At 33.9% G+C, this 26,249-nt stretch overlaps 5 protein-coding genes across 7 annotated transcripts; 2 read left to right on the forward strand and 3 right to left on the reverse strand.

The window, feature by feature from the left end:
• Positions 1–408: 408 nt before the first annotated feature.
• Positions 409–3,942, reverse strand: LOC122630905 (UBX domain-containing protein 7). Its single transcript, XM_043815949.1, has 8 exons — positions 3,534–3,942; positions 3,002–3,241; positions 2,516–2,790; positions 2,163–2,429; positions 2,015–2,069; positions 1,743–1,931; positions 1,375–1,463; positions 409–1,262 (listed from the first exon to the last, which is right to left on the reverse strand). Exons 1-8 carry the CDS (start codon positions 3,571–3,573, stop codon positions 1,104–1,106), a joined length of 1,314 nt encoding a protein of 437 aa, XP_043671884.1. The 5' UTR covers positions 3,574–3,942; the 3' UTR covers positions 409–1,103.
• A 537-nt stretch (positions 3,943–4,479) lies between these two features.
• LOC122630904 (chitinase-3-like protein 2) lies at positions 4,480–7,075 on the reverse strand. The gene is made up of 6 exons (XM_043815948.1): positions 6,897–7,075; positions 6,275–6,529; positions 5,865–6,146; positions 5,540–5,776; positions 4,764–5,187; positions 4,480–4,662 (listed from the first exon to the last, which is right to left on the reverse strand). The coding sequence occupies exons 1-6, from the start codon at positions 6,983–6,985 to the stop codon at positions 4,519–4,521; spliced, it is 1,431 nt and encodes a 476-aa protein (XP_043671883.1). The 5' UTR covers positions 6,986–7,075; the 3' UTR covers positions 4,480–4,518.
• A 2,632-nt stretch (positions 7,076–9,707) lies between these two features.
• LOC122630907 (ejaculatory bulb-specific protein 3-like) lies at positions 9,708–11,271 on the forward strand. Its single transcript, XM_043815954.1, has 3 exons — positions 9,708–9,981; positions 10,096–10,335; positions 10,984–11,271. Exons 2-3 carry the CDS (start codon positions 10,155–10,157, stop codon positions 11,172–11,174), a joined length of 372 nt encoding a protein of 123 aa, XP_043671889.1. The 5' UTR covers positions 9,708–9,981; positions 10,096–10,154; the 3' UTR covers positions 11,175–11,271.
• Positions 11,272–11,566: 295 nt separating this feature from the next.
• On the reverse strand, positions 11,567–19,842 carry LOC122630906 (cyclin-dependent kinase 10). Of its 3 annotated transcripts, none has more exons than XM_043815953.1 (7): positions 19,815–19,842; positions 13,716–13,733; positions 13,281–13,435; positions 12,563–13,163; positions 12,183–12,479; positions 11,811–11,944; positions 11,567–11,724 (listed from the first exon to the last, which is right to left on the reverse strand). In XM_043815953.1, the coding sequence occupies exons 1-7, from the start codon at positions 19,825–19,827 to the stop codon at positions 11,689–11,691; spliced, it is 1,254 nt and encodes a 417-aa protein (XP_043671888.1). In that variant the 5' UTR covers positions 19,828–19,842; the 3' UTR covers positions 11,567–11,688. The 3 variants fall into 3 exon arrangements, with proteins under 3 accessions (XP_043671888.1, XP_043671887.1, XP_043671886.1); XM_043815952.1 differs by lacking the exon at positions 19,815–19,842 and adding an exon at positions 13,842–13,976 and having other exon boundaries at positions 13,577–13,733; XM_043815951.1 differs by lacking the exon at positions 19,815–19,842 and having other exon boundaries at positions 13,577–13,940.
• A 2,486-nt stretch (positions 19,843–22,328) lies between these two features.
• LOC122630974 (zinc finger protein 8-like) lies at positions 22,329–24,626 on the forward strand. The gene is made up of 2 exons (XM_043816088.1): positions 22,329–24,495; positions 24,562–24,626. Exons 1-2 carry the CDS (start codon positions 23,055–23,057, stop codon positions 24,624–24,626), a joined length of 1,506 nt encoding a protein of 501 aa, XP_043672023.1. The 5' UTR covers positions 22,329–23,054.
• The last annotated feature ends 1,623 nt before the right edge of the window (positions 24,627–26,249 follow it).

Consider the following 26,249-nt stretch of genomic DNA (forward strand, 5'->3'; position numbering starts at 1 on the left):
TACATGTATGTATGTAATCATAAAACGCAGAATAAAAAAGGACGGTTTGAAAAATTAAATGAAGTAAAAGATTGTACAATGGCTACTGTATAAAGTTTTTCTGTATAAAACTGTTTGGTCGTAATTTAAAAATATATAATACATACTCAATTATAAACAATTTATATAAAAATCAAACTTTGATTTAATAGTAATTTTCGTTATTCATTAACTTTGATAAAGTTATAATAATGTATAAATTAAGTATAAGTGACATTAAACTAATAATTTTAAATCTAATGTCTGATGAATTTATTCGAGTATATTATAGAAGTATGTTAATAAGTAACGACACATAATTATTAAAAATGTTAACCATAGCAGAAATAGAAGATGATAAGAAAATAAACTTATTTCTTCAGTTCTTCTTTATTTTTATTTATTTATTTATTTTTTTTTTTAGAATGACTATCTACAATAATATTCTATGTATAATAATATAGAATAGAGTTTACAAAATTCATCTTTAAAACTGAAGATACCAAATAGAGAGATATTTTCTCAACTTAACTAAACTCTTTTGTATACAGAATTGAGTTACTGAAAAACCATTTCAATATTGATCAATACAAGATTGAAATATTCATTGAATAAAGTAAATGTTTTTATACATAATAAGCTATGTTCTGTAATATATGAAAATTTTTCAACTTATTATTTATTGTTTTGTTCTACCATTATATCATTGTTGAACTAGAAGTTACAATATTATACACATTTATTTAAAATCTCTTTTTTTTTGTTTCATTTAATATTCCTATAAAAATCATAAAAAAGTGCTGTATACAAGTATTGTAAAAACTACAATTTACTGTTATAATTACTGTGCTTGTATTCAAACTTCGTTTGTAATATAAAAAGAAGATATTAACATATTTGAGCAACAAGTACAATATAAACATATACACGTGGTAATTTTTTAAATATATGAAGTAAGGTACTCAATAAAAATATTATATATCGAATATCTTTCACGGTGCTAGATATCTGGATAACTTTTCTTAGGTATACTTCATCCTTTATAACTAAATAACTTAGGATAAAGGTATCATGCACACACATATTCACGTTTTTGTTATGAAGACTGTATTTGACGGAAATAAAATCGTGTCTATCAGTCGAATATTTACTGCAAGTATACCAATATTTGTTTTTGGAAACGGGACTAAGTACGTATAGTCGGCTAGTGGATAACCCATGTCTTTCATTCTTTTCAAAAAATCCTGCGATCAATATTTATTATATTACATTATATATTGTAATAATTTTATGGTACGTATAAACAACAAAATTATAAATAATTAACAAGATGTCGTAAAACATCTTAACACTTACTTCAATAGTATTAGTAGCACACATGGATATTGTTTCCTTGTCACCAGTAGGTAATCGTAAACATAATCGTAAGAGCGGCTTATCATTATCTATAAAGAACAAAAAAACAAATTAGTTTGCAAAGTTTGGCACACATAATCATCAATATTTATGAAAATTTATATTAATACGTAATTCTGTTATAAAAATTGTTCAATGCTGAAACAAGGATTTATGAATATACATACACGTTTTTGTTTTATTCAATTTAATGAGTATTATATGTTATGGAATCCTAAACTTTCCTTTTTTTTAAACACTCTGTACTGCAACTAAATATAATGCTACACATATACGCACGCGCGCGCGCAAAGTTTTTATATACTGACCTGTATTTATATCGGTTTTACTATCTTGTATTTTGTCTACTCTTTCTTCCTCCTGTTTTACCCTTTCAGGAGATTCAATTTTCTGATTTGTATTGTCGAGTCGTCTTCTTTTTTTCAAAATACACGGACTATTGCTCGAAATATTTGAATTGCTATTATTTTGACTATCCAGCTGTTTACATGTATTGTCTGCAAAATTGAAAACTTAAAATTTATTAACTTAATAAACAACAAAATATTAATAATATAAAGAATCGTAAAGATATACCGACCAGAATCTCTATCGGATGTTACATTTCTTGTACTTTTACTGCATGACGCATAATTCTAAAAAATACAATTAAATAACGTTAATATATAATTATCAAAAAAGAGTTGTACAAGTATATAGATAACAAAATTCTATTGGTGTATACAAACATTTTTTGATGTTTCTGATAATTGATCTTTCATAAGTAATTTAGAAAAGTTATCAGACTTATGATTGGTTATGTCATTAGAAGCACCTTCTGGAGATGCGTGAAGGCTTAAAATGTCATTTAAATCAGATATCAAACTGTCTATAGTAATGTGATTATATTTTCTTATACATTCCCCTGTTCTAGGATCTATGACTGCTAGATACGGATAATTTATTACTTTATAAAAATCTATGTAATTCTTTCCATCTTTAGTATTTGATAATACCTATTGAAAAACAGAAATATTCAAAATAAGACAGATGACTTCCTTTTAAAATCAAAGTACAGTAACTATTATCAATTACTACATACCTGCCACAAAACAAAATGATCTTTTACAATTTCTTGAATTTGCTCATTGGACCACACATCTCTATTAAGAACTTGACAAACAAACTCCTGAGAATCCTGAACATTAACAAGTAACCAACGATTTAAAGATTTCGCGTGTTCTCTTGCATCCACAAATGTACCAAGAAATAATATATTACTCGGAGGTCTAAATAAATCTTCTAAACGTTTCGATTTAGGTTGGGAGCTCTCTTTCACACCGGCAACTCTTAAAGTCATTTCTTCTTCTTGCCGTTCTATGAATGAAAATAGAGGATGCAGTTATAAATTATTATACTACATTTTAAATTACTATATTTATAATCTTTAATTGACAACATTGTTTTTGATATGTAAAACTCTTTAGTATTGCTTACAATCTTAAAATCAAAAATTTTTTTCTTTTTTATTCATAGCTTAGTATTGCGAAAATATAAAAAAAGTATAACGAATAATCGTAATACATACGAGTTTCAAGAGCAAAATCTCTAAATCTGTCAAAAGCATTTGGCAGCCTTGGAAGTGAAAACATTGGTTCAGAATCAACCAGTATTTCTTGAGTAGGTAATATAGGTGGTCGTACTTCTGGTTCAGAATCTGTTACTTGAACTTGAGGCACCTGTCCTTCTTCGAACATCAAAGTAACAGCCATTTCTACATTTCCATCTGCTAGTGATAAATATTGGCATGCTGTAGCTTCACTTTTTCCTTAAAAAAAAGAAAAGAAAGAAAAAGTACAATTAATATATGTTTTATAATTACAACATTGCTTGTTGATACGCACAAATAATGTTTTAATATATTTATAATAACCTTAATTGTATAATATTAGTAAAGTATAACATAATTACTTGTCAATAAGTCAAGAAAGATTAAAAACTTTTTCAAAAAGTTCGTATGTATTAAAAATGAATGATTAAATTGTGAACATTTAAATATGCATGCTACTGAAGTTAAAAAAAAAAAAAAAATGTCTAAATAGAATGTAGATAATCCTTACCAGTTATTTCCATAAATTTTTCAACAAGTTCTCGATCCATTTTAAGTTAAATCAAATTCAGGCTCACTTAAAAATTAACAAAACAAACGTTGTTACCTTATTGTTGAATCGCTCTTATTTCTAATTCTTTCTGTAATACATGGAATAGTATCGAATAGTATACAAACAGCTTCACCAGTGCAACCAACACTAATCCTTATACACTAAATTCAACTTTAATAACGCCATCTTTGAGAAAATACATTTCCTGCCATCTCAGGCACCATTGAAATACTACTTGATCTCTGTAGACTGAATAAGGTATACCTACGCTGGATATTAACATTTTTTGAAAATAGTAGATTGATGGTTGAAAATTAACGATATTTTCTGCATACATTATGCATCATACATACAAATATATATATACACACACACGCATCCACACACATACATACGGTGGGTCGGCCATACACTTACAGGTACAGTCAATAAAATTAAACATTACTACTTATCAGTACATTACAGTACAATATAAGTACATTGAACATTATACATTAAACAGCATAAGTATATGAAAATAAATTATATTTTTCATAAGTTTACAATACATATAATGAAATAACACAAAATAATTCTTTCTAATTGATTATAATTATAAAATTTTTTACTTTTATTCTACTAAATAATGATAGTAAGTTTCAAATTTATTGCGAATATATATGTACATAAGTATCCATCGAAATGTCTATATTTCTTCAAATTTCTTTGACTCATAACACAATATTTCATATGTAAACTCTTACATAAGGAAAAAAAAAAAGAAAAGAAAGAAAGAAAGAAGAAAGAAAAAAGAAACATTGTGCGATCTCAATTACGTCAATCTCCATGCATATTCTTTTTTCTTTGCTTCTTGTTATGTTCATCAACACTATTAGATCGCAAAAAGTAGAAATTTATTGATTTCTTGCGTATTAATCTTTTTTAATCTTTTTATTTGAAGGTATTAATATTTTCCCTTTTTAAAGAATTTTGTAATAGTACGTGTCAATGGAAAGCTTTCATTTGTATTACATTCATTTTTCCAATCATCAGTATTCAGAGAAAAAATCATAGCACCTTTAAAACCATTAGCAAGTACCCACTTTGCCTAAAAATTAAAAAATCATTAGAGCATAATAATTTCTTTGGACAATTAATGTTGATAATGAATCGTTATTGATACTGCAAAATCGTATAATAAATGTTTACCTTATAATATATACTTTCCTTATTATCATATGATATCCACTCTTCATCTCTATAAGCATATGGTACTTTGCTCTTATTTACAAAAACATTACTTGCTCCATGCTTCAGGAATTGACAAATTACCGAATAAGATACAAAACCATTGGAACCAAGCTTACCAAATCCACTAGCTGGTGCTTGTAATTTGTGATTTAGAGGATTATCTAATTTATATGAATGACCATATGTTGGTATACCAATGACAATTTTATATCTTGGCATCATTTTTTTTACCCAATAGTGTGCAGAAAAATTGACATTAAGTGTATCTAAATATCCTGATTCCATAATATGTGGAAATAAAGGAGCATTTAAATCAGTTACAGGAAAATACCAAACGTAATAGTGGTAATCGTACGACATAAGGTTTATAAAGTCAACGTGCCTATAAAGATTATAATTTCAATTTTAAACTGTATTATTAAAACAGAGTAAATAACTAAAATAATATTTTCTTCTATCGATATAACGACTGGGACATATGAAATTGCAATGTTAAATAATTTTTTAAATAAATAATATGAAATAAATTCATTTATATTAGAGAGACTTTATATTGTGATGATAGTAATTGTATATTATAAAAATCTTATAATTATTATATTATATTATAAATATGTTATATTTAAAAAATGATTTCAAATAGTAATATTAAATGCCTCTCTGGACACATATATTGTCATTAATGTTTATATTGTCATAATTTATAATCATTGTTATAATATCATTATGCTTACTTTGCAATTTCAGGAACATCGTAGCTTTGATCTATGATAGTTTGCGGAGCTGCCGCGGCTACTGATAAGATTAATTTTTCACTCCTATGATCAAATTCCTTTCTTATCTCATAAAGTAACTGTACAAAATGTATTTTCTCTTTTTCATTAGGTTCAAACCATGCTGGAAATTCCCAATCAAGATCTAATCCATCAAATTTAAATCTCTTTGTTACATTTAACACAGATCTTATAAATCTGAGAGGAGAGAATAAAAATATTTACCTTCAATCATTATCATTGATTATTATTTGAAAGAATTTATAAATAATTATAATGGCATTACCGTTTTCGATTTGCATGGTTCTTAACCATTTCTGGAAACCCAAAATTAAATTCATTACCACCACCTATACTAATCATAACTTTTAATTTTGAGTTATTTTTCTTGAGATTTACAACTTCCTCATAAATCCTAGTATTGACACCCATGTCAACCGTACAATTTACAATACTTGCAAAACCTATAATAATGTGAGTACAAATATGCGGATCTATTTGCGACGGAGAAAGATTCCACGCTGTATTGAAGGTTTTTGGTACTATATAATAGCATACAATAATTTTTCTGTAATTTATTATAAAAAAATGATGTTATAACTATGCATAATGATATTTAATATATATCTCTATTAAATGAGAAAAAAGAAGAAAAGAGAAGAAAAGAGAAGAAAAAGAAGATGTTAAAATCCTTACTCAGTTGAATTATTGGATTGCCATTCACGATCAATGTTTATATTTTTATTTGTAGTATGATTCTCTTTCATTGATATCGTATACATTTGTACTTGATGTAACCATGTACCAGCTAATGTCTTTTTTTCTTGATTTAATTCTTCCAGAGTTTGAACATAGAATATCTTCGATATCAATATACTGATCCAAGTACATATTATACCGATTATTAAAAATATTACAACAAAATAAAAAATCTGTGTCTTCCAATGTGATCTATTTAAAACAAATATAAATATAATCCTTTGTTTATTAAATTTTTATAAAAATATAACAAATATAATAATAAATAACATCTTTAAAGTAACTAAATAGAAATATATTCAAATAAATTATAATCAAATAAAACTAAAAGTTAAAAATAATTTTTAAAGCAATCGGATTTGAATACAACAATTGTATTAAAATATCAACAAGCATTAAAATGTATTAATAACTATCATCTAAAGTAAAGAATGCATTTGTAACAGTATGGTTCATTATTACATGGTCAATTTATATAAAATAACAAACGTTTAAAAAGTTCAAGCGTGAAAATAACATTTATAAGCGATTAAACATTGATAATGTACATTTAACTTACTGTTGAGGATTAATTAATAATTTGTACTTGGTCTGAGACATAGGACTTTCTGTAATCATTGAACAATATACATATTTAAAGCTGTTCATCAGCTTTCGCTCATGCAAAGCGTGTGTGACTTCAGCGATAGGTATGGATAAAATATGAACTACAAATGCAAACGAAAAACGTCCATCATGCGTCTATCATATCGGTATATAAGTTTGTCTAGTGTTTCTCCTTCTCTGCATACAAAACATATGGTTTCGTGGGGGTTAGAATAGATAGTGTTAGTAGATCATGACTTACACTTTCAGTCTCTCATATGTATATATTTTTTGACGACAGCGTGCGTCTCGCAGTGATCCATGCTAGATAGGACATCGTTACACATTTGTTTCACGATAAATAAAAAATAACAAATATAATTGATACATATAAGAACTGTATATAAATTTGTGACAAAAAATAAGATTTTGTCGAATGCTTTTTTAATTGAACGAATTGGCCTTAAATTTTTGTCTTTTATCATATTTATTTTATCGCATTTATCATATTGTATTTTATCGCACATGGCTGTACTGCCATTTTAGGCCTTTCTAATCAAAATGATCTTTTATTATATCTTATTATATTTTACATGTATGAATAGATTGGAATAAACATAAATGTATGAATATATAAATAGACAGCGTGGTTTTAAAAGCTATTTGAATTCTTTACTATATGAAGAATTAATGTTTAAGTGTGATTTAAAAACGTATGATTTACATTTAAATACGGAAATTGCCGTGCCGGGAACCGAGATGGCACAACCAATACTTCCGCTTCCGTGCGTTACGATAATAAATGTAAATTTGAAATCAATAACGTTAGTATTAAATAATTGGAATCATTCGACTTTACAATTCTTAAACATCTCTCAAAATCAAACATATTTTCGTCATTCCTATAATGCATCGTTATTTCTTACCTATCATGTTATTAAAATAGTATTAAATTGTAAAAATTATAATACAATTATTGTGCAAATTTCAAACTTTTCAACTACATTGGAAATTTTTTTTGGATCATAAGAAGAAGAAGAAGAAGAAGGGGGAAATATATAAATTGATCGGCAAGCCCATAGAAACTGGACAGTTTTAAATTTGAAGCTGAAGATATAATTGAAGATATAACAGTACTTGTAAAATCATACAAAATAATATCGAATAACAAATAATTGTCGATTTTAACATAATTATGAAGGCACGGATTGTCATCGTTTTTTCTCTTGCTGTTATTGTTGCGTCCTGCCAAGGACAGGACGACATGAATCGTTTAACGGATAAATCTTTTGTGAGGAAGCAGCTCGATTGTATTTTAGAAAGAAGACCATGTGACAAAATAGGACAGAACATGAAAGGTATGCGCGTTTTTCGGGCAGGGAAAATCTTATTCAAAAGAAAAAAGAAAAAAAAAAAGGAGGAAGAAAGCTACAAACATTAATCGATATCGTATTGTTGTTAATGGCATTGTTATAGATCTGATTCCAATAATAGCGTACAATAACTGCCAGCGATGCAATCCACTTCTAAAACAACGCTATGCGAAATTGAGAAACTTCATGCTGCACCATTATCCTAACGAATGGAATGCTATAATACAACATTATTCAAAACGTCTGTCTATTCAAGGTTAAATTAGAATTATTCAATCATTGTTTTTACACGATTGTCCTTACGCTACTCTCCTAGTAATATTTTTAAAAAGACTGACTTGTACGATTTGTGATTAACTAAAAAATAAAAATGACGTTACTACTCGTAAGCTCGTAATTTATCAATTTCTTTCATTGTGTCGAATTGAATTAAAAACTATCGATTAATACGGAAGTCTCTTGTTTGAAAGATTATTTAAATGCACGCGTGCGCCATACGACTTCTTTAAAATCGATTGTACGCTCGTGTCGAAATCACTTTCTCTTTGCACGTCTTGCGTTTCGTTAAATCATGTCAAGTATTTATATTAACGAACCGAGAGGAAACATCGTAATAAACATCGGAACGATATTTACATTGACCTCAAAATTCTTCCTCAAAGTTGAAAAAAGACGTGAGAATAACTGAAAGAGCTGAATCTTACGAGATTCATCTTATGAGATACTACCGTGGGGCAACGGGAAAGCTCTATTCTCCATTTGATATGTATTATTTTCAGATTATAACCAATTAGCCTCTTCGCATATATCTATGATGCGCATCCATAAATCTACTTTCTTCTCAGCCATCCGATTCTTTGAACGAGTTGTCTGTCTCTGTTTCAATATCAATGTCCAAATATATACGAATGTCCTCTATTAACGTTTGATACTTCTGCCGAGCATCCCGTACATATATATATATATATGTCGAGAGTATAACTATTAAATATCCTACCTATGGTATTGTTAAATAGTATAATGGAAAGAGACGCGAGATATGACGTCGATAGATCCGAATGAGTTAAAAGCGCGTTCTTTTATATAAACGAATAAAAACTATTCTTCTTGTACATTGACTCGTTTACTTAATTAAGTACGCTCCTTAAGTAAAAGATCGGTGTTACTTATCTTCAAGAACGAGAGAATCGCAACTAAGCGATTTCTCTTGACGTAATCCGAAGGTAATAAAGTGTGTCAATGCCCTAATACGTCTTGCATATAAATAACTTCACTGAAGCTTTTAACGTCGTTGTAAGCTGAAGACGCGGTCATTGTCCACCTACATATCAAATTAATAACTTTTGTTACTTTATTAATTTGAAAGACGCCTACGTGATTAAAAGAATGATTCTTTTTCTCTCTCACGTAAGAGCCCAAACTTATTTTGCAAAACTTATGTATTATCAGAATTGAATTTATAATATAATAATATTGAGTGAGATCGAGCAAAGAATTTGAAAAGTACGTGTTTTTTGTTTGCTTCGTTGCCTCATACTTGCATTGCGTTGCACACCCACGTCGTATTAAACGTTGTGCATACCCTCCATCGTAAACACGAATACCCCTCCAATGCCTGGTCAGCTATATAAAAGGTGACTTAACATGAATGCTATTTGATTATCCAACTTTTGCCGAAGCAGGCAGGTATATCGCAGTACTCATTAAAAACTTTCCCTTTGCGAAAGGGAAACCATTTGCTACTTCTTCTTTTATATTCTTCGTTCATCCTTTTTTGACGATTCTTTTATTCTATTTTAGAAGAAAGTGAAACTTTCGACCTAGTTTTTTTTTCCATCTAACAAGAATTGCCGCGTAAAATGACAAGGTATCTGATTATTCTGGCATTGGTGACAGTGGTTCTTGCAGCTGAAAAATATTCTAGCAAGTACGACGACGTTGATGTGGATAAAATTCTTCGGAACGATCGCGTCCTTACCAATTATATTCGATGCATACTCGACGAGGGTTCCTGCACCGCGGAAGGTCGTGAATTGAAGAGTAAGTATATATCTATATGCATACGCGTCTATTATCTTTTTATTCGGCATAAGTAGGTGTAATAAATAGATATACTGAATAATCGAAAGATGCATGGTTTAGACTTTTCTGTTCCTTTCCCCCTCTCCCCCCTTCTCCTCCGATTGAGTTCAATATACTCTGACGATTGCATAAGATGCGCTTTGAACTTTCTCGCACTTCGTGCGAGATTCTATCAATCCGATGTAACTCTTTATGCATTCTCTTTTATATCTTGTACGTATATTATATGGATTCATTAATAGTACTAATATTTAACATCAATTTCATATTCCTTCTAGAATGTTTTTTGGTAATGTTAAAGAAAAGGTCCAACAAAAATTTAACGATTTATATAAATATATATATATATATATATATATATATATATGTATGTATGTATGTATGTATGTATATGCATTTGAAGTTTATCCAAGTACACACAGAGAAAATTAAAGCTAAAATAAAGAATGAAGGACAAGTAGTTACGAAAATTATCTCTCTTGTGTAAAAATACTTTTCATAAAAACACAAAATATAAAAACAGAATTCATAATCATTATTGATATTATCGTCGAAAATGTAGAAAATTTAATTAAATCTCATTTTTAACGTTGTTCCTTTACACAGAAATTCTACCTGATGCACTTGCTACAGATTGTACTAAATGCAACGAGAAGCAAAAGGTTACAGCTGAAAAAGTTATTAATCATCTTAAAACAAAAAGATCGAAAGATTGGGATCGCCTAATCACTAAATATGATCCACGAGGTGAATATAAGCAACGTTTTGAAAATCTGTCCAACAACAAGAAAGTTTAAGTAAGAAATACGTCGGATGAAACAGTAAGAAGAACGATTACGCTATTTCTAAGAAAATAATAGTAAAAGCAATCATTTAGGAGTAATAATATATAATATTAATAATAATAAAAAGAAAATAATAATATATATACATATGTATGTATGTATGTATATATATTATACAGGTTCAAGACTGAAGTCGATGATTTTTCGATATACTACTTTATAATTTTCTCTATTGACACGCGTTTAATGAATTTGATAAAGGTTTATTTGATTGAATCTATATTGGTCAATTCGAAATTAACTTCATCTCATTCATGTTTAGAAAGAATCGCGATCAAACGAATAAAAATTAATATATTCTTTCGTTTTTTAAACTACATAATACGTAAATAAAAACTATTTTCTTTCTTATACATGTACTCTTATACATGAGTCTTTTATATTGCGTTTATTATGAAACAAGAAGTTTTTTGTAATCCAGAAAAAATAGTTAAAAATGTCTGTGAAAATAAGACTACGCTTCCGTTCATTCCACGCGTCTCTTTTTAACTAAAGATCCCAACTGTAAAATAAAATAAAATGTTTCAATAATTTGATTGATAAATTCTTTACTCAATTATGCATGTATAATTACATTTCTGAACTTACAAGATCCGAAATTGCTGGTAAATTATTAGTCTGGTCTGTGACGTTGCTCTCTTGTTCACGATTTTCTTTTGGTGGTAGAACTTTCTTCTTATTTCGATGTTGTGGGAATGTGGGCATAAGTTTTGGATCGCAGGCTGTTGAGTAAATAAATATGAAATTTCCGTGTCGATACGCGACGAAGGTGCGGTAATTACATTATATATATATATACACACACACACACACATATACATGTACACACACATACACACACAAACATACATATATGTGTATGTATGTATGTATGTATGTATGTATGTATATATATATATATATATATATATATATATATATATATATATAATAAATCTTATATTTATATACTGTACTAACGTAAAGGTGGCTCTCTAAAGTAACTACTCTGTAAACACTCTTCTGCGGTTGCACGTTTTTTTGGATCGTACATGAATAAGAAGTTTAATAATCTCAAACCAACTGCACTTAACCAAGGGAATTTTTGTTTTAAATTATTATACGGTTGTTGCTTAAGAGTGAAATTTTGTAATGCTGGTAAGGAATTGAATTCTGGCCAAATAGCCTCGCTGGGTGTACCCAATAAATCAACTATTAGTTCCAATTGTTGAATTTCTGAACGTCCAGGTAAAAGAGGTCTATGATCCAATAGTTCTCCTAACATAAAAGAATATACAAATAATAAATACACATAGTTCGCGACGTATATATATTAAGGTATATGGTTTGTTCTTATTCACCTAATATACATCCAGCTGCCCACATATCGACAGAAGTTGTTTGTGTTTTTGCTTGTAATAACAGTTCTGGTGCTCTATACCACAATGTCACTACTCTGGGCGTCATTGGTTTTAAAGGCAATCCAAACCATCTGGCAAGTCCAAAATCAGCTATTTTAACGCAACCTTTATCCGTCATAAGGAGATTTGAAACCTTCAAGTCTCTATGCACGATAAAATTATGGTGTAAATATCTTAATCCCTTCAACACTTGTAAGACGATGCATTTGACTTGGCTTTCAGAAAATGGCGCCTGCATATTATCCAATAAACTTGCTAAATCTTGCTCGCAATACTCCATTGCAAGGAATATACTTTCTAAACTCCTTCCGACTACGACCTCTCTCAAATGGACAATATTTTCATGGCGGCATGATAAAAGAACTGAAATTTCTCTAAGTCCGCTTACTGGCAATCCATCCTTTTCATGTTCCATCCTAACTTTTTTAAGAGCTACAACTTTATCATTTTTTGTATCTCTAGCTCGGTACACAATTCCATAGGTACCCTCGCCAATACGGTTCAACTTTTCAAACTCTGATACAAATCGACATTTACCAAGCTAGTAAAAGTGAGATTATAGGATTACTTATTTGTCTATACATACTACAAAACGAAACATAAACACAAACATATAAAATAAATAAATTACTAAATTTCTAATAATACAAATAATTACAATATCTTGATCGGGTATTTCCATTGGTTTGCCAGTTAAAAATGAAGTTAAAACACCCTTTCTTGTAATCGGCGCCGATGGATCGGGTCCTGCTTCGGACGCTGCTTTTTTATCGGTATCATTATTTTCCACCGATTTCTTTTCTAAAGCCTCGTCTAAAATATAAAGGTTATAGACATTTTAAGCGCTTCTTTGTTCTTAAATATATCAATGATAATAGAATATAACGAATATCATTCACACATATATGAACACTGAATACATCAATGATGCAATAAGTAAACATTTTATTATACCTTCAAAGCCTGAAAAAAAGGATGTCTCAAAATTCATAATTCCTTGATATTTATACTCCTCACTCTTTGTAAGCGTTTGTTCGGAACTTAACCTCTTGTACTGGTATTTAGTACACAACGTTACAGTATTTAGACATACCTTTTGTCATATTTGCTGCTGTATATATGGGTTATAATTTTATTTATTAAATTTGTCCTTTATTTGAATATTTACGCTTCAATAAACAAAAATACAATTTAACTAAACCGACGGTCAATATTTTACCGATAAGTTAGTACCGATGCGTGAATACTCCCAGGATCAGATCGACGCGTACGTCTCTTGCCAACGTTGTACAAATACAATTATTACTTTACTTTGACGAATATGAATGATCTGATGAGTTCGATAAGAATGAATAAAATAAGGATCCTTTAAAATGATATATATATATATATATATAAATCAATATTTTCGTGTAAAATACTTTATTAAGTAACTTTATCAACTTTGTGCACGAGTGAAAATGGACAAAAAATATTATATTTACTTTGTTTTAAAGTTGGCAATGATTTGGCGCCAGTGCGCACATCTTTCGAGCTTTCGCGCTACTACGAGAATATGGTGCAGCAATCTTTCTGATTCATTCGTCGAATAATATTATCTTAAATTTTATTTATTTGCTTTATAGAATTGTTATAGTTATAGCGTAATAAAATGATATATTAAAGTACACCGACGTTGATGAGAAAGCCGTTATAAACGGATTAGTTATTAATAATAATAATAATGACAATAGTGACGAGAACTTGAATGAAATTATGGAAACGCCTTGTGGCAATATTACATATAATCAATGCAGAGATGGTAGTTCTGAAAAAGATTTAAGAGATATTAATTCTAAGGACATGGCTAATTATAATGATGTTGGTGGTGACTTTGAGAATGCCTTTGATCAAAATAGCGTAGTTAAAGATAATTTCTTAGAAAGTAACGATCAACTTAAGACAGTAAGACCATCGTACTCAGGCATCATAGACAGTGATTCCGAGGACAACGAAATTGCTATTTCTTTACCCAAAAGCAGGATAAATGTGATAGAAGATGACTCTGAATCTGTTATCTTTAATGGAAATTTAGAAAAGAACAATATCGAAAGAAAGAAAAATAAGACAATGGCGAAGGATAATGACTCTGTAAATGGATCTCAATCTTCAATAAAGGAAGGAGAATGTGTAAGTTCATTCTTTGTAGTTTACATTCGGAGTAATAACGAATTATAACAATTATTAAATTTATCATAAATTTATTCAGTTGAAAAAAGCAGTGAGAAGGTTTGAGACACTGGTTGATAGCGATTCGGATGAAGATGATATTCAAACGTCGACATTTGTAGAGGATAATGAACGTATTAAATTAGAAAAAATAAATAAAAATATGACAAAGTCAACAAATAATAAGAAGGAAAGCAATAGGAAAGTAAGTCAATGATGGATATTATAAAATATGATTCTAGTTAGCTATTACATGTTATAAATTGCTTATAAAATTATTATTCCAGACTTCTATCAGAGCCTACAAGGAAGAAGCCATGAGACAAATTCACAGCGAAACTCAAAGATTGATTAGAGAAACTGCAATATCTTTACCATATCATAAGCCAAAACTACGAACTTTACAGGAATTTTTAAATAGAAAAAAAGTATCTGTTACGCTCCCCGACGCACCTACGACAGCTTCTAAATTGAAAATGTCTTATGCTATTGTAAGGTAATATTCATTTGCAATATCTTAGTATTACTGAATCTAAAAGATAAAAAAAATATTAACTTTTAGTTATATATCGATTGATTATTCATGTTTTTTTTTTTTTTTTTTTTACATAGCAAGGTACTTGAAGATAAGGAAAAAGAGGCAGAGGAGTTTTACAAATCTTCTGACTCGGAAGAAGAAGCGGAGGAAGTAGTAAAGCATGTTTCTGAATCTAATATCAAAGGTGCAAGCACATCTTACATTGCGAACGAAACGACACTTTTCGACGATATTAATTGTGTTCGCGATGAAAATACTGAAAAGGTATTGGTCAATGGTAAAGGTAAAGATAATGGTCAAATTTCTTCCATTAATAAAGATATTTCACAATGTAAATCGATTATAACCAATACTTCAGAAAAATTATTTAATGAAAATAATGAGTTATTAGATATGAGCAATTTTCATTGCTTATCTACATTGAATGTAAGCGATGAAGTAGAAAAACCTGATGCAGATTTATCAAAAAATATTGAAGATTACGAAATGACAAGTGACAAGGTAGTAAGACATCATGATCATGATAAAAATGATGATGAAATAGTTGTACAAGAGATAATAGATAAGTTACTCGAATTAGTAAACTATAAAGTTGAAAAATATAACAAAGATAAATTAGAAGAGAAGATCTTGTTGAAAAAGACTACAAGTGAAATATGTTCAGAGAAAAAACAGTATGAAGTATCAGACGCAATTGATAATAATGCATCATTACATAAAGATGACAATGATAAACTGCATGCTCGATCTAGCAGCGACAATCACGATATAGATACCTCTTGTGTCTTGGAAAACACAATTGGAAAGACAGTTGAGCATATACAAAGTTTACCATTTGTTTACAAAGAAGAAAAGCGTACTAAAAAACAATCATTGCAGGATATAAAGATAAATATAGAGCCGCGTTTAAAAGGCTGCCCGGGTATGATAATTGATTTATCGTGTGATATGAAATCGAATAAGAAAGGTGTAGAAAATTTAATAAATAGATTTCTTTCCAAGCATACTGCAAATGATAAAGATGTAGAGGAAACAACCGAGATAAATGTTGTTCACCTAGAAAATACCCCTGATGGATTAAAGACAATTAAACGTTCTCTTTTGTATAAAAAGCCTCTTATCGAAAAAGAAGATCCGGAATTAGGTAAGCCTGGAGCTAAATTGAAACGTTTGAAGGAAGACTTGAAGTTTAAAATGGCCATGAAACGTAATGAAGAATGGAGACAAAAGGAACAAGAGTTAAAAGATAATGAATTAGAAATGGACGATATAAGCGTATGCGGTATAGATAACAAGGAAAAGCTACAAGATGAATCTAGCAGAAGTGGAGAAAGTGAACCAGAAGAGAATGATATACCTATGGTAGATAAGAGATGTAAGCCTTTGTGTGAATTTGCAGACGATGAAGCTGAGGAAAGTGAAAATGAAGATGATGGCGATGATGAGGAGGAGAGAGAGGGGGAAGAGGAGGAGGAGGAGGAGGAGGAGGAGGAGGAGGAGGAGGAAGGGGAGGAAGGGGAAGAAAAGAAGGACAACGACGAGGACGAAAAAGAAAAATGTGAAAAGGATCATATATACGAAAATGATGATGATGATGATGATGATGATTCTAACGACGATTGCATCGGAATTACAAAGAAACGGAAGTCAAGAAGAATTATAAAAGCATTCGAGGATGATTCTAATTTGTCACCATCAAAAACTTCAACGGACAGGATCAACGAAGCGAAGACAAATGTTTTTGGAAGGACTACAACGAATGCAGATTTATTTGAGTCGAATAATGATAATTGTTCGATCGTTTGGAACAGCGATGAAGAAAACGATGTTTCAATTCTTCAAAAAAATAATCAGTCTGATTTGACGCAAATATGTAAGACACCATCGATTAAAACGAATGTTCTTGATTTTGTGTCTCCAATTACACAACTAACGATATTGCACGCAAATTCGAATTCTAGTAAAAAGAATTCAGCTAAGAAGGATGAATTTGTATTTGTTAATAATACCGAATCATTTTCTCAAACACACATGCCATTCAATACAACATCTAAAAGTCGGTATAGTATTGATAAAAGATTAAAACCACAAAAAAAACTTTTCGATGATTATAATGACGTAGCGAACGACGAAGATCTCATGCAATTATGTTCAGGGGCGTTTCCCTCCACACAAATGATTGATTTAAATCCAACATCGTTGGAGGAAACATCTTTATTGACGACAAATGCATTGAATGGATGTCTGATTGATGTACAGAAATCAGATAAAGATAAATCACTTGTAAACGAAACATCTCAAGACATGAAACTTTATTTGGACGAAAATTCTGTTTCATCTCGAGAAACTAGATGTACAACGAAAGATAATATAAAAAATATCGATGCTCCGTGGAATAAGTTATCGGTTGTCTTCTCTTCCGACAACGAAGATGACTCTGATGATGGGAATAAAATGAAAATAACGAGGAAACGACATCCAAAAAAATTAGAATTATCCGATGACGACGAAGACTATAGTCAGCAGGGTAATTTACGGTTAGATCAGGAAAAAGTAGAAGACTATGTCGATTATGATTCCGAAGAAAACGAAATTATTGTTTCGAAAAAGAGCAGGAATAATATTGCTGCTGAATTTTTCGAAAAAGAAGCCGAGTTGAGCGAGAGCGACTGGGATTCGGCAGACGAAGATGAGAAAGATTTAGACAAATTGGAATTGGAGGAAGGAGACGAGGACGAAATAGATGAAAATAAAGTGCGTAATCAATTGGAAAAGATTCATATGAGACAAATATTAGATCAGGATCAAAGAGAAGTAAGAATGTTACAAGAATTATTATTCGAAGATGGTGATTTGCATACGGAGGGTAACGGACGAGAGCGAAAGTTCAAATGGAAAAATATAGGTATTTCTAGATATCGATAGTCCTAATGGAAACGTTTTACAAAGTACATTTTGTAAATTTAGTTTAATATTTTTATCTCGTTTAACTTAGATAAACTCGGAGAGAACAACGAAGCATCTGGTATGGACGACGATACAGACGCTGGACTCGATTTACAAGAAAACGAAAATGAATTAGAATGGTGTAAACTTAGACACGAAAGAGACAAGTTTCTTGAGGAGAAAAAGGTAAGGAATTTAACATAAAAATGTGAGCTCAACGAATTCAAGAGAGGGAATCGCATTCGTAGAGAGCAGTAGATGAAGAAATCGAGGAGGATTTAGGTAAAAGCGAAATCTTCAAATTTGGCGTGAAATTGCTAAAAAAAATCGAATCCGAACAATCTGAGAAACAAGATTCTTCGGGAAACGATAACGAACCCATGATAGAACCGATAATGCCGCGCAATTTATCCGATTTATTGAATGCACCCACATTGGAAGGAAGAAAAAATGCGATAAAAGTAAGTAACAATTAACGTATCCAAAGGAACGTTTATAAATGACATTATTACTTTGTCGGTTTCAGACCGTTATGAAAAAACGTTCGTTCTTATCGCGGGGAGAAGAAGAATTGGATCGTATCGCTAAGAGAGTACGGTTGAATGATACGATCAATTTGGCGCCAGCGAATACGAAAAACTTTGTGTTCGCGCATGTAACTCCACCCGTAAAGAAAGTCGATGACGAAGAAAACGAAAATATCCACGTAGAAGATGAAAACGAGTCGAATGACAAAACGTTTCGGTGTAGAAAGAGAAAGGCGTCGTTGAGTACGACGCCGAAAACAACAAAAAGAGGAAAGCAAGAACGGACAGATACGAAAATAAAGAAAACACTTTGATATATCTACATACATATGTACATACATCATACATACATACACTCGTGCGCGCGCGCACGCGCGCACACAGAGAGAGAGAGAGAGAGAGAGATAACGTACGCGTAAGATTTTTATGATTATTGGTGGTTCCTGTATGTAACTGCGTGCCGCACTTGAAAAAGTTGTAAATATCGATATTATAATAAGTAATCACGTATATACATTGAAATATAATACTCTTTTTATATGTTTACATACGTATGTGTCGTACGATTGACATTAGTTTCCTTTTTTTTTTTCATAAAGAACAAAGGAAACATCGTCGGTCGGAAACGAAAAAAAAAGAGAGCGTACTAGTAACGAGAGCCGTAGTACACATTTGTTCGATAGCAACTCTCATTCCGGTTCATCCGATATCGCGTCGTACGAGGATAGCGCCGTAGGTATCTCTCACGAGCGCGAGCGCGCGCGTTATACACCGGTATTGGAAAATAATCCGAACAATACGGCACGGAGCGTATGTTTAATGTAACTCTATCCAATAATGCACGTCCTGGCCTAGGGCAACCGAGTGCCCCTCGTGCACGCTCGGCAAACACGACACGAAAGGTAGGGCTGAGGTGGGCACACAACCACGCGTTGTGACCTGACTCATCAAGAATATTCCATTTATTACTTACATTTTAATCGCATGACTCCGTGGGAGATGAGCTTTTTCGCCAAATTATCAATTTTTTCTAAATCGCGAGTCTTCGAGACGGTCGTCTTCGCGACGTTACTCGGCGTCCTACCCCGATCGTCATTTCAGAACGCTTCGCCAAGCTCGTATCTTTACAATACACTAACACTCTCAAAGCTAACCGAAATCGAGGAAAGAATAAAAAAGATAGATGGATAAACACCGGGTATTTCTCTCTGCGTAGAACAGATCGGCGTAAACCACAAAGTAATAGACGGTTCCTCATTTAGGGTCTCTCCTGCTTTACGCCAAGAGAAAAGGAGAGAGAGAGAGAGAGAGAGAGAGAGAGAGAGAGAGAGAGTAAGGAGGGTAGATAGAGACGGGAGGAAAGACTGGAGAGCGCTCAGGACTGCGGTGGAAACGGGGAATGAGGGTGGTTTGTTGCGTAAGCCGATTAGAGCATCACGGCAGTCACTCCTAGTCCGTGCAGGCAGGAGGAAGGAGATGCGTGGGCGGTGTACGGGCAGACCACGTTGATGCTCCGCGAAAGGTGGATTGGGAGGTTGAGCAGCGTGCAAGCCGAACAGTCAGGCAGAGACACATTAAAATCGCATAAAATATGCAGACGCATCCCTCGCTCTCTTCCATCGCTGTTCTCCCCTTCCATCGTACGTCCCATAGTATAGTACCATGTTCCCGAACTGCTTCTACGAAAGCACTCGCTTACATCCGCATTTCGCGTACGCGAAAAGCTTACTCTTACCCATCTCCTTTACCCTCTCCCCAACCCCTTTATCCTTTTTTTTTCATCATTCTTTTTCTCTTCAAGACGCGCATCGTCCTTTCCCCAGACAAGAATAACGTTTATTCGCATTACATGCAAAATTGTCATCCTCTTAATGATCGTACGACAACGATTAACGACGTCCAAATGAACTTTTAGCATCTACGTGCACAAGACATGATCCTCGTCTTCAGAAAATAATAAAACGATCGATTCTTTTATTTCGACGTATTGAACGAGCGTAGGAATTTCACGAGAAACCGATGACGTATCGACGAATCAAACAAGATAGCTATGCGCCGCGCTGTTACTTCGCTATTATGTGGCGTTATCAATGTTGTCGATGTGCGCTCGATAGCGAATGAACGCGCGTCGTTTGATTTCATTCGACGCTCGATAGGAAATCGCCAACTTGTTTGTCGTTGGCGCTTACCAAAATAAAAAGGAATAAAAAACAAAACAGTACTTTTAAATATTTCTCGTACATCGCGTTTTATGTTCGCACGTTCGGCCCGAACATTCTGCGGAGATTAGCCGAGGCAGTGTGCAACACGTAGGAAAACGTTTTACGTCGTATCAAATAATTATTGGAAATCCGTATCGATTGACCTCCATCCTCACGGCTCAATACGCACATTTTACATACACATACATCGGGCATATTAGTTCGAATAATATTTGCGGATAATAATGGACTATTGTACCACCTGTTTTCGTTCGTACGCTGGAATGATTACGCGAGATAAGCTATACGCCGATGCCGAATTAATCCGACCGAATCAATGTCTGAACGTTTCGACCGCTACCTTCCAGTTTTTTTTTTTAATCTCACTATTATTTTTCATAAATGTCGAGTTAGTTCTAATTAATTGTAATTAATGGAATTCTAAACGCGCCTCGGACACTAACAATCATCCACGCTCGAACAAATCCATTTCTTTTTCTTTTTTATTTCCATCCACTTCTTTTTTTTTTTTTGCTGTACCTCTGATAATAATTGTCAATGATTGCGTTGATTGTCGAGCTGTCGAGTTATTCTTCGAGCGTGGGGAGTAGGGCAACGTCTTGAGTGCATCTCAACAGCCTCTCGTCCAATTACAGCGTGATTGTCCGACCTTCGTAGATCCCACAGGGGTGCGGATTAACTAACGGAATCGGCTGATCTTCGTGCACGTATAGCCTCACACGCGAGCACGCGACCTTCACGGACGAGTGACATACATGAGCGATATTAACGTAGGCCCATCATAAGCGAGGAATTATTTATGAAGATTAATCGATCACGGACTCGATATATCTATAATTAAGAAGATCAACGGATTAGGCATCTAAACGTCGCGCGGAAAAGAAATTTGGAAAATAATTAAGGATAAATACCCATCTATATAGGTGTATATCACTTTGGTATATATATCGAAAGGATAAAGCGCGAGTAATTCGAATCCGTAAATGCCTATCCATATAAAGAAAAATAATCGATCGAGCAAAAAAGGTGGGTAGAGTATGAGAGGAGGTAGTAGACACGAAGCGTAGCGACAGCGTGAGAGAACAACGACGTGGAACGTTGCGTTATATGGGGAGCCGGGTGTACAATTAAAGGTATCGAATGCAACCGTATAATTGCACCTTATCTTACGGTTCAGGCACGACCCCTCAATCTCTTTCGCTCTGTTTCTCTCTCTCTCTTGCTTTTTCTCTTATACACACGGACACACACTCGTCCTCTCTCGGTTCTCTTTTTTCCTCGCGAAGAACCGCTCCAGTTTATTTTTCCAGGTAATGCTTGATCTGAAATTCATGAAATATCATGTATCATAGCGTACGCGAACGGGTTCGATTTATATTTCCAATAAAGATGGAATTTTCCGTTTGTAGCCCTACGCGTATCGGGTTGAAAAGCGGAAAGAAGAGTATAATTTAAACGCGTAGTCTGTAGGATTTCGTAAACATTTCGATGAAATATTAGACGAGAAAACGAACCCAGCTCGCACAGCTGGTAGGCAGCGTCTGCCCGCGTCTACCCACGTCTGCCCGTTTCGCGAGGGGCGTCGGGTGTTTAAACGAGCACGCGCCCGAACACGAAAGAGGGGAGGATAAGTTAACCGACCAATAGGAATAGAGATAGCAGTTAGCTCCCGGGCGGAGCATAGGGATATACGAGACGTGGCACGAGCGTCCTTCTGTCAAACGGCGTCCGATCGCCGAGGTAGAGGGTCGTGTCGTTCCCGTTTAAATAGGTGGACTTTACGAAAAGATCGACAGGTTGCCGAGACAGATAGTTCGTTCCATCGTCGTTGGGATATTGGAAATCATGGAGAAAACGAAGCAGCTCGAATCACGAGGAAGAAGCACGTCGTAAAAAATTCATCAAGATAGAAACGAGAGAATATTCGGGGGAGGGAGGGGGAGCAAGAGAGAGAGAATTTTGTGAAGGAAAAGGAAAAGCGCATTTTTAAAATGCTACACAGTACTTTGCCTCGAGCGTTTCTCGCTCCTGGACTCAACTATTTTGGTTATTACGGGGAGGAAGTTCACCATCCGTATGCGGCACCAGCAACGAGCTGGCACATTCCAACGGACAACACAACGAGTACGTACGGCAGAATCGCCGAACAGCATCAGACTGTACTCCGCGGTTGGGAATCTTCGAGGCCATCCACACCTTGCCCGTTGGATTTGTCCCTTAAAGCACCGGCTACGCCCAGCACACCAAGGACCACCGAAGATGCTATCGAGGTAGACGACGAGGAAGATAGGAGAATTCGCGAGGAGGCTCAAAGACGAGCGGAAAACCAAAGATATCGAACGGACAGCGAGAGCGTCGATCCTCTGTTGATCGAGGACACAGAGAACGAACCTCAGCGTAGCTCGTCCGCGCACAGTCAGCGCAGCTACGACAGACATTTGTCGGTAAAAGAAAGCGGCTTGCACATTCAAGAAGCATTCGAGAAGGCTCGCTTTCCAGACGAGACCAATCGTGGATTGCCACCTCCTTATCCGAGCAATGACGCTATCCAAAAGTATCATCAATTACAAAATCAAAAGCTATTACTGAACAGCCCGACTCGATTGCAATCCATGCAGTCTTACCACCAGCAGCTTCTCTTAACTCCACAGCATCATCACTTTCAAACTATACACGCACCGATGACCCCACCGAGCACACCCTCGCCACCGCAATGTCCAAGAAGGAAAACCAGGGAGGAAGACGTCTCCTCGCCTTCGAGTTCTATCGTCAATGTTAACGTTACGCCTCGACAAAACCTATCCTCCGATAAACCTACCCCAAGACCAAAGAAGAAGCACGCGAGAAGATTAAAATTCGACGAGGATACGAGCAGCCCTGTTTCTGGAACGGTAATATTAGGTCCGGATGAGGCAGTGGTCACCGGCGACATTGATCCGGCCTTCAACATCGTCGAAGTCACCGAAGAGGCACGTGCCGAATTGGCCAAGATTGAAAATCGACTGGGACCGTATCAGTGTAAGCTCTGCAGGCAACTCCACGAGGATGCTTTTCAGTTGGCCCAACACAGGTGCTCGAGAATAGCTCACGTCGAATACAAGTGCCCAGAGTGCGACAAGAGATTCTCTTGTCCGGCTAATCTTGCCTCCCATCGACGCTGGCACAAGCCGAGATTACCGAACGGAGAATCGATCGCTGGCACTTCGAATTCATCCGTGGCCACTACCATGACCACCGAGATACCTTGCACCAGATGCGACGCCAAGTTTAACCGACAGGCTGCTTTAAGAAAACACATGGTCAATCAGCATCCTGAGAACGCTCTTAACGGTAACGGTAACGGTAACGGCAACGGCAACGGCAACGGCAACGGCAACGGCAACGGCAACAGTGACAGCAATGGCAACAGCAACGGCAACAGCAACAGCAACGGCAATAGCAATAGCAACAGCAACAGCAATAACAACAATACCAAGAACATCACGCTCGATGATGCAGAAGCTGCAAAATTGGACAGTAGCCAGCTCGGTGTACACACTCTTCCGAGCAATGCGATGCCCTGACACCAGTTTCCTGCTCGACCCCTACCTCGACGACCCGGATTTTATTGGAGATACGGCCTTGATTTGTAAGACTCCTACTACTTCGTACTATTACTTTGTACTAATTCGTAGTACACACTTCGTTTTACTACTTGGTATTACTTGACGCCCCTCGAAAGGATTTCCCCTTTTAGGTTATCGAAAGGTTTTCGAATACGTGAGTACACAATCAAAATCCTCCAATTCGATTTATCAATTTATTATTATTTCACGTTTAATGGGCGGTTATAGATAAGGGCTGAAATGTATCCTAAGTAGAAGAACGAAAAGGAGAAAAAAGATAAAAAAAAAAAAAAAAAAAAAAAAACAACAAAAACAAAAAAAAACAAAAAAGAAACAAAAAAAAAAGACAAAAAAAAAACAAAGAAAGAAAAAAGGAAAGAAAAGAAGGAAATGGCAAAGAAAGCGATCACTCGCGAAGTGGTGGGATAAACAGCGTTCGTTATTTCACAGAGGCAGAGAAAGTATTATTTTATTAGATAAATGTGCGCTGTTAAAACGTAAGGACTCGGGATGTATAAGACGGGCGCAAGGAACGTGTCAGCTTGAGTTTGTAAATTTCTGTAAAAGTGGAAATTGATCCTGGGTGGATTTTGTCCGATGTAAATGTGTAGATAGTGACGGTAGGTCAGGTTATAGGGTGTACATAGGCGAGGAGTATGCGTATCAAGCGTCAAGATCTCGATTCGTGTTGAGCGTAAAATTCTTCGCTCGCTTCGGTCTACTTACGATAATATTCAATCGCACGTATTAGCTTAAAGTACTCGTTTTAAGATATCGAATATATACATCGGTCCAGGGGATGCGATCGACGTATCACTGTCATACAGCTAAATATCAAAGATAGTTAAGGTTGAATCAAACGACGTCTAGTCACGAGACGGTACTCTAGTCGTGCTTCGTTTTACAAGCTTACCGTTAAGTACATATTACGAAGTGTATTATATTTAGGTGGACGCGACTTTTCGAAAAGTATTTACATACGAATACGATTCTAGTCAAGTGTTTTTTCGTAGAAATCATTATTATTGATTGGATACGCGTTTCTAGTCAAAAATTTTACAAATCTTTTAACCCTTTCGCTCCAAAGAGCGCACGTGCCATAACGTGTTTTCGAAGAAAGGTTCTTCACGAAAAATTAAGTATTAATTATCTCTCTTTGTACTTCTTACGTTTGTACATTATCGTCTGACTCTCTGTAATTAAATTTAAAAACTATTACATACCTATGTGCTGATTGAAAATATAATATTTCTAACAGAGTATAATCGCCCGTATAAAATAGGTTACGCGTTACTTTCTGAAAAGTAATTTGGATTACGTAAGAAAATAAACTTTATTAAAAAAGTTTATTATACGTATATCGTTCTCGAGTCGTCGGCTACCCCACCAATAAAAGTTAACAGCGATATAATTCTCAGAAAAAGCGTGCCAATGCGAAAGGGTTAAGTATGAACGAACCAAGTTGCTAACCGAATATCTGAAACGTCAAAATGAAAACGTCAAAAATGTGAATTTTTTGAAATTGATATTACTAGGATATTCCGAGTTGAAGTTGTGCGATAGCAAAATTTCGTATTCTAT

The sequence above is a fragment of the Vespula pensylvanica genome, chromosome 8 (assembly GCF_014466175.1).
Source record: "Vespula pensylvanica isolate Volc-1 chromosome 8, ASM1446617v1, whole genome shotgun sequence".
Classification (NCBI taxonomy): Eukaryota; Metazoa; Arthropoda; class Insecta; order Hymenoptera; family Vespidae; genus Vespula; species Vespula pensylvanica.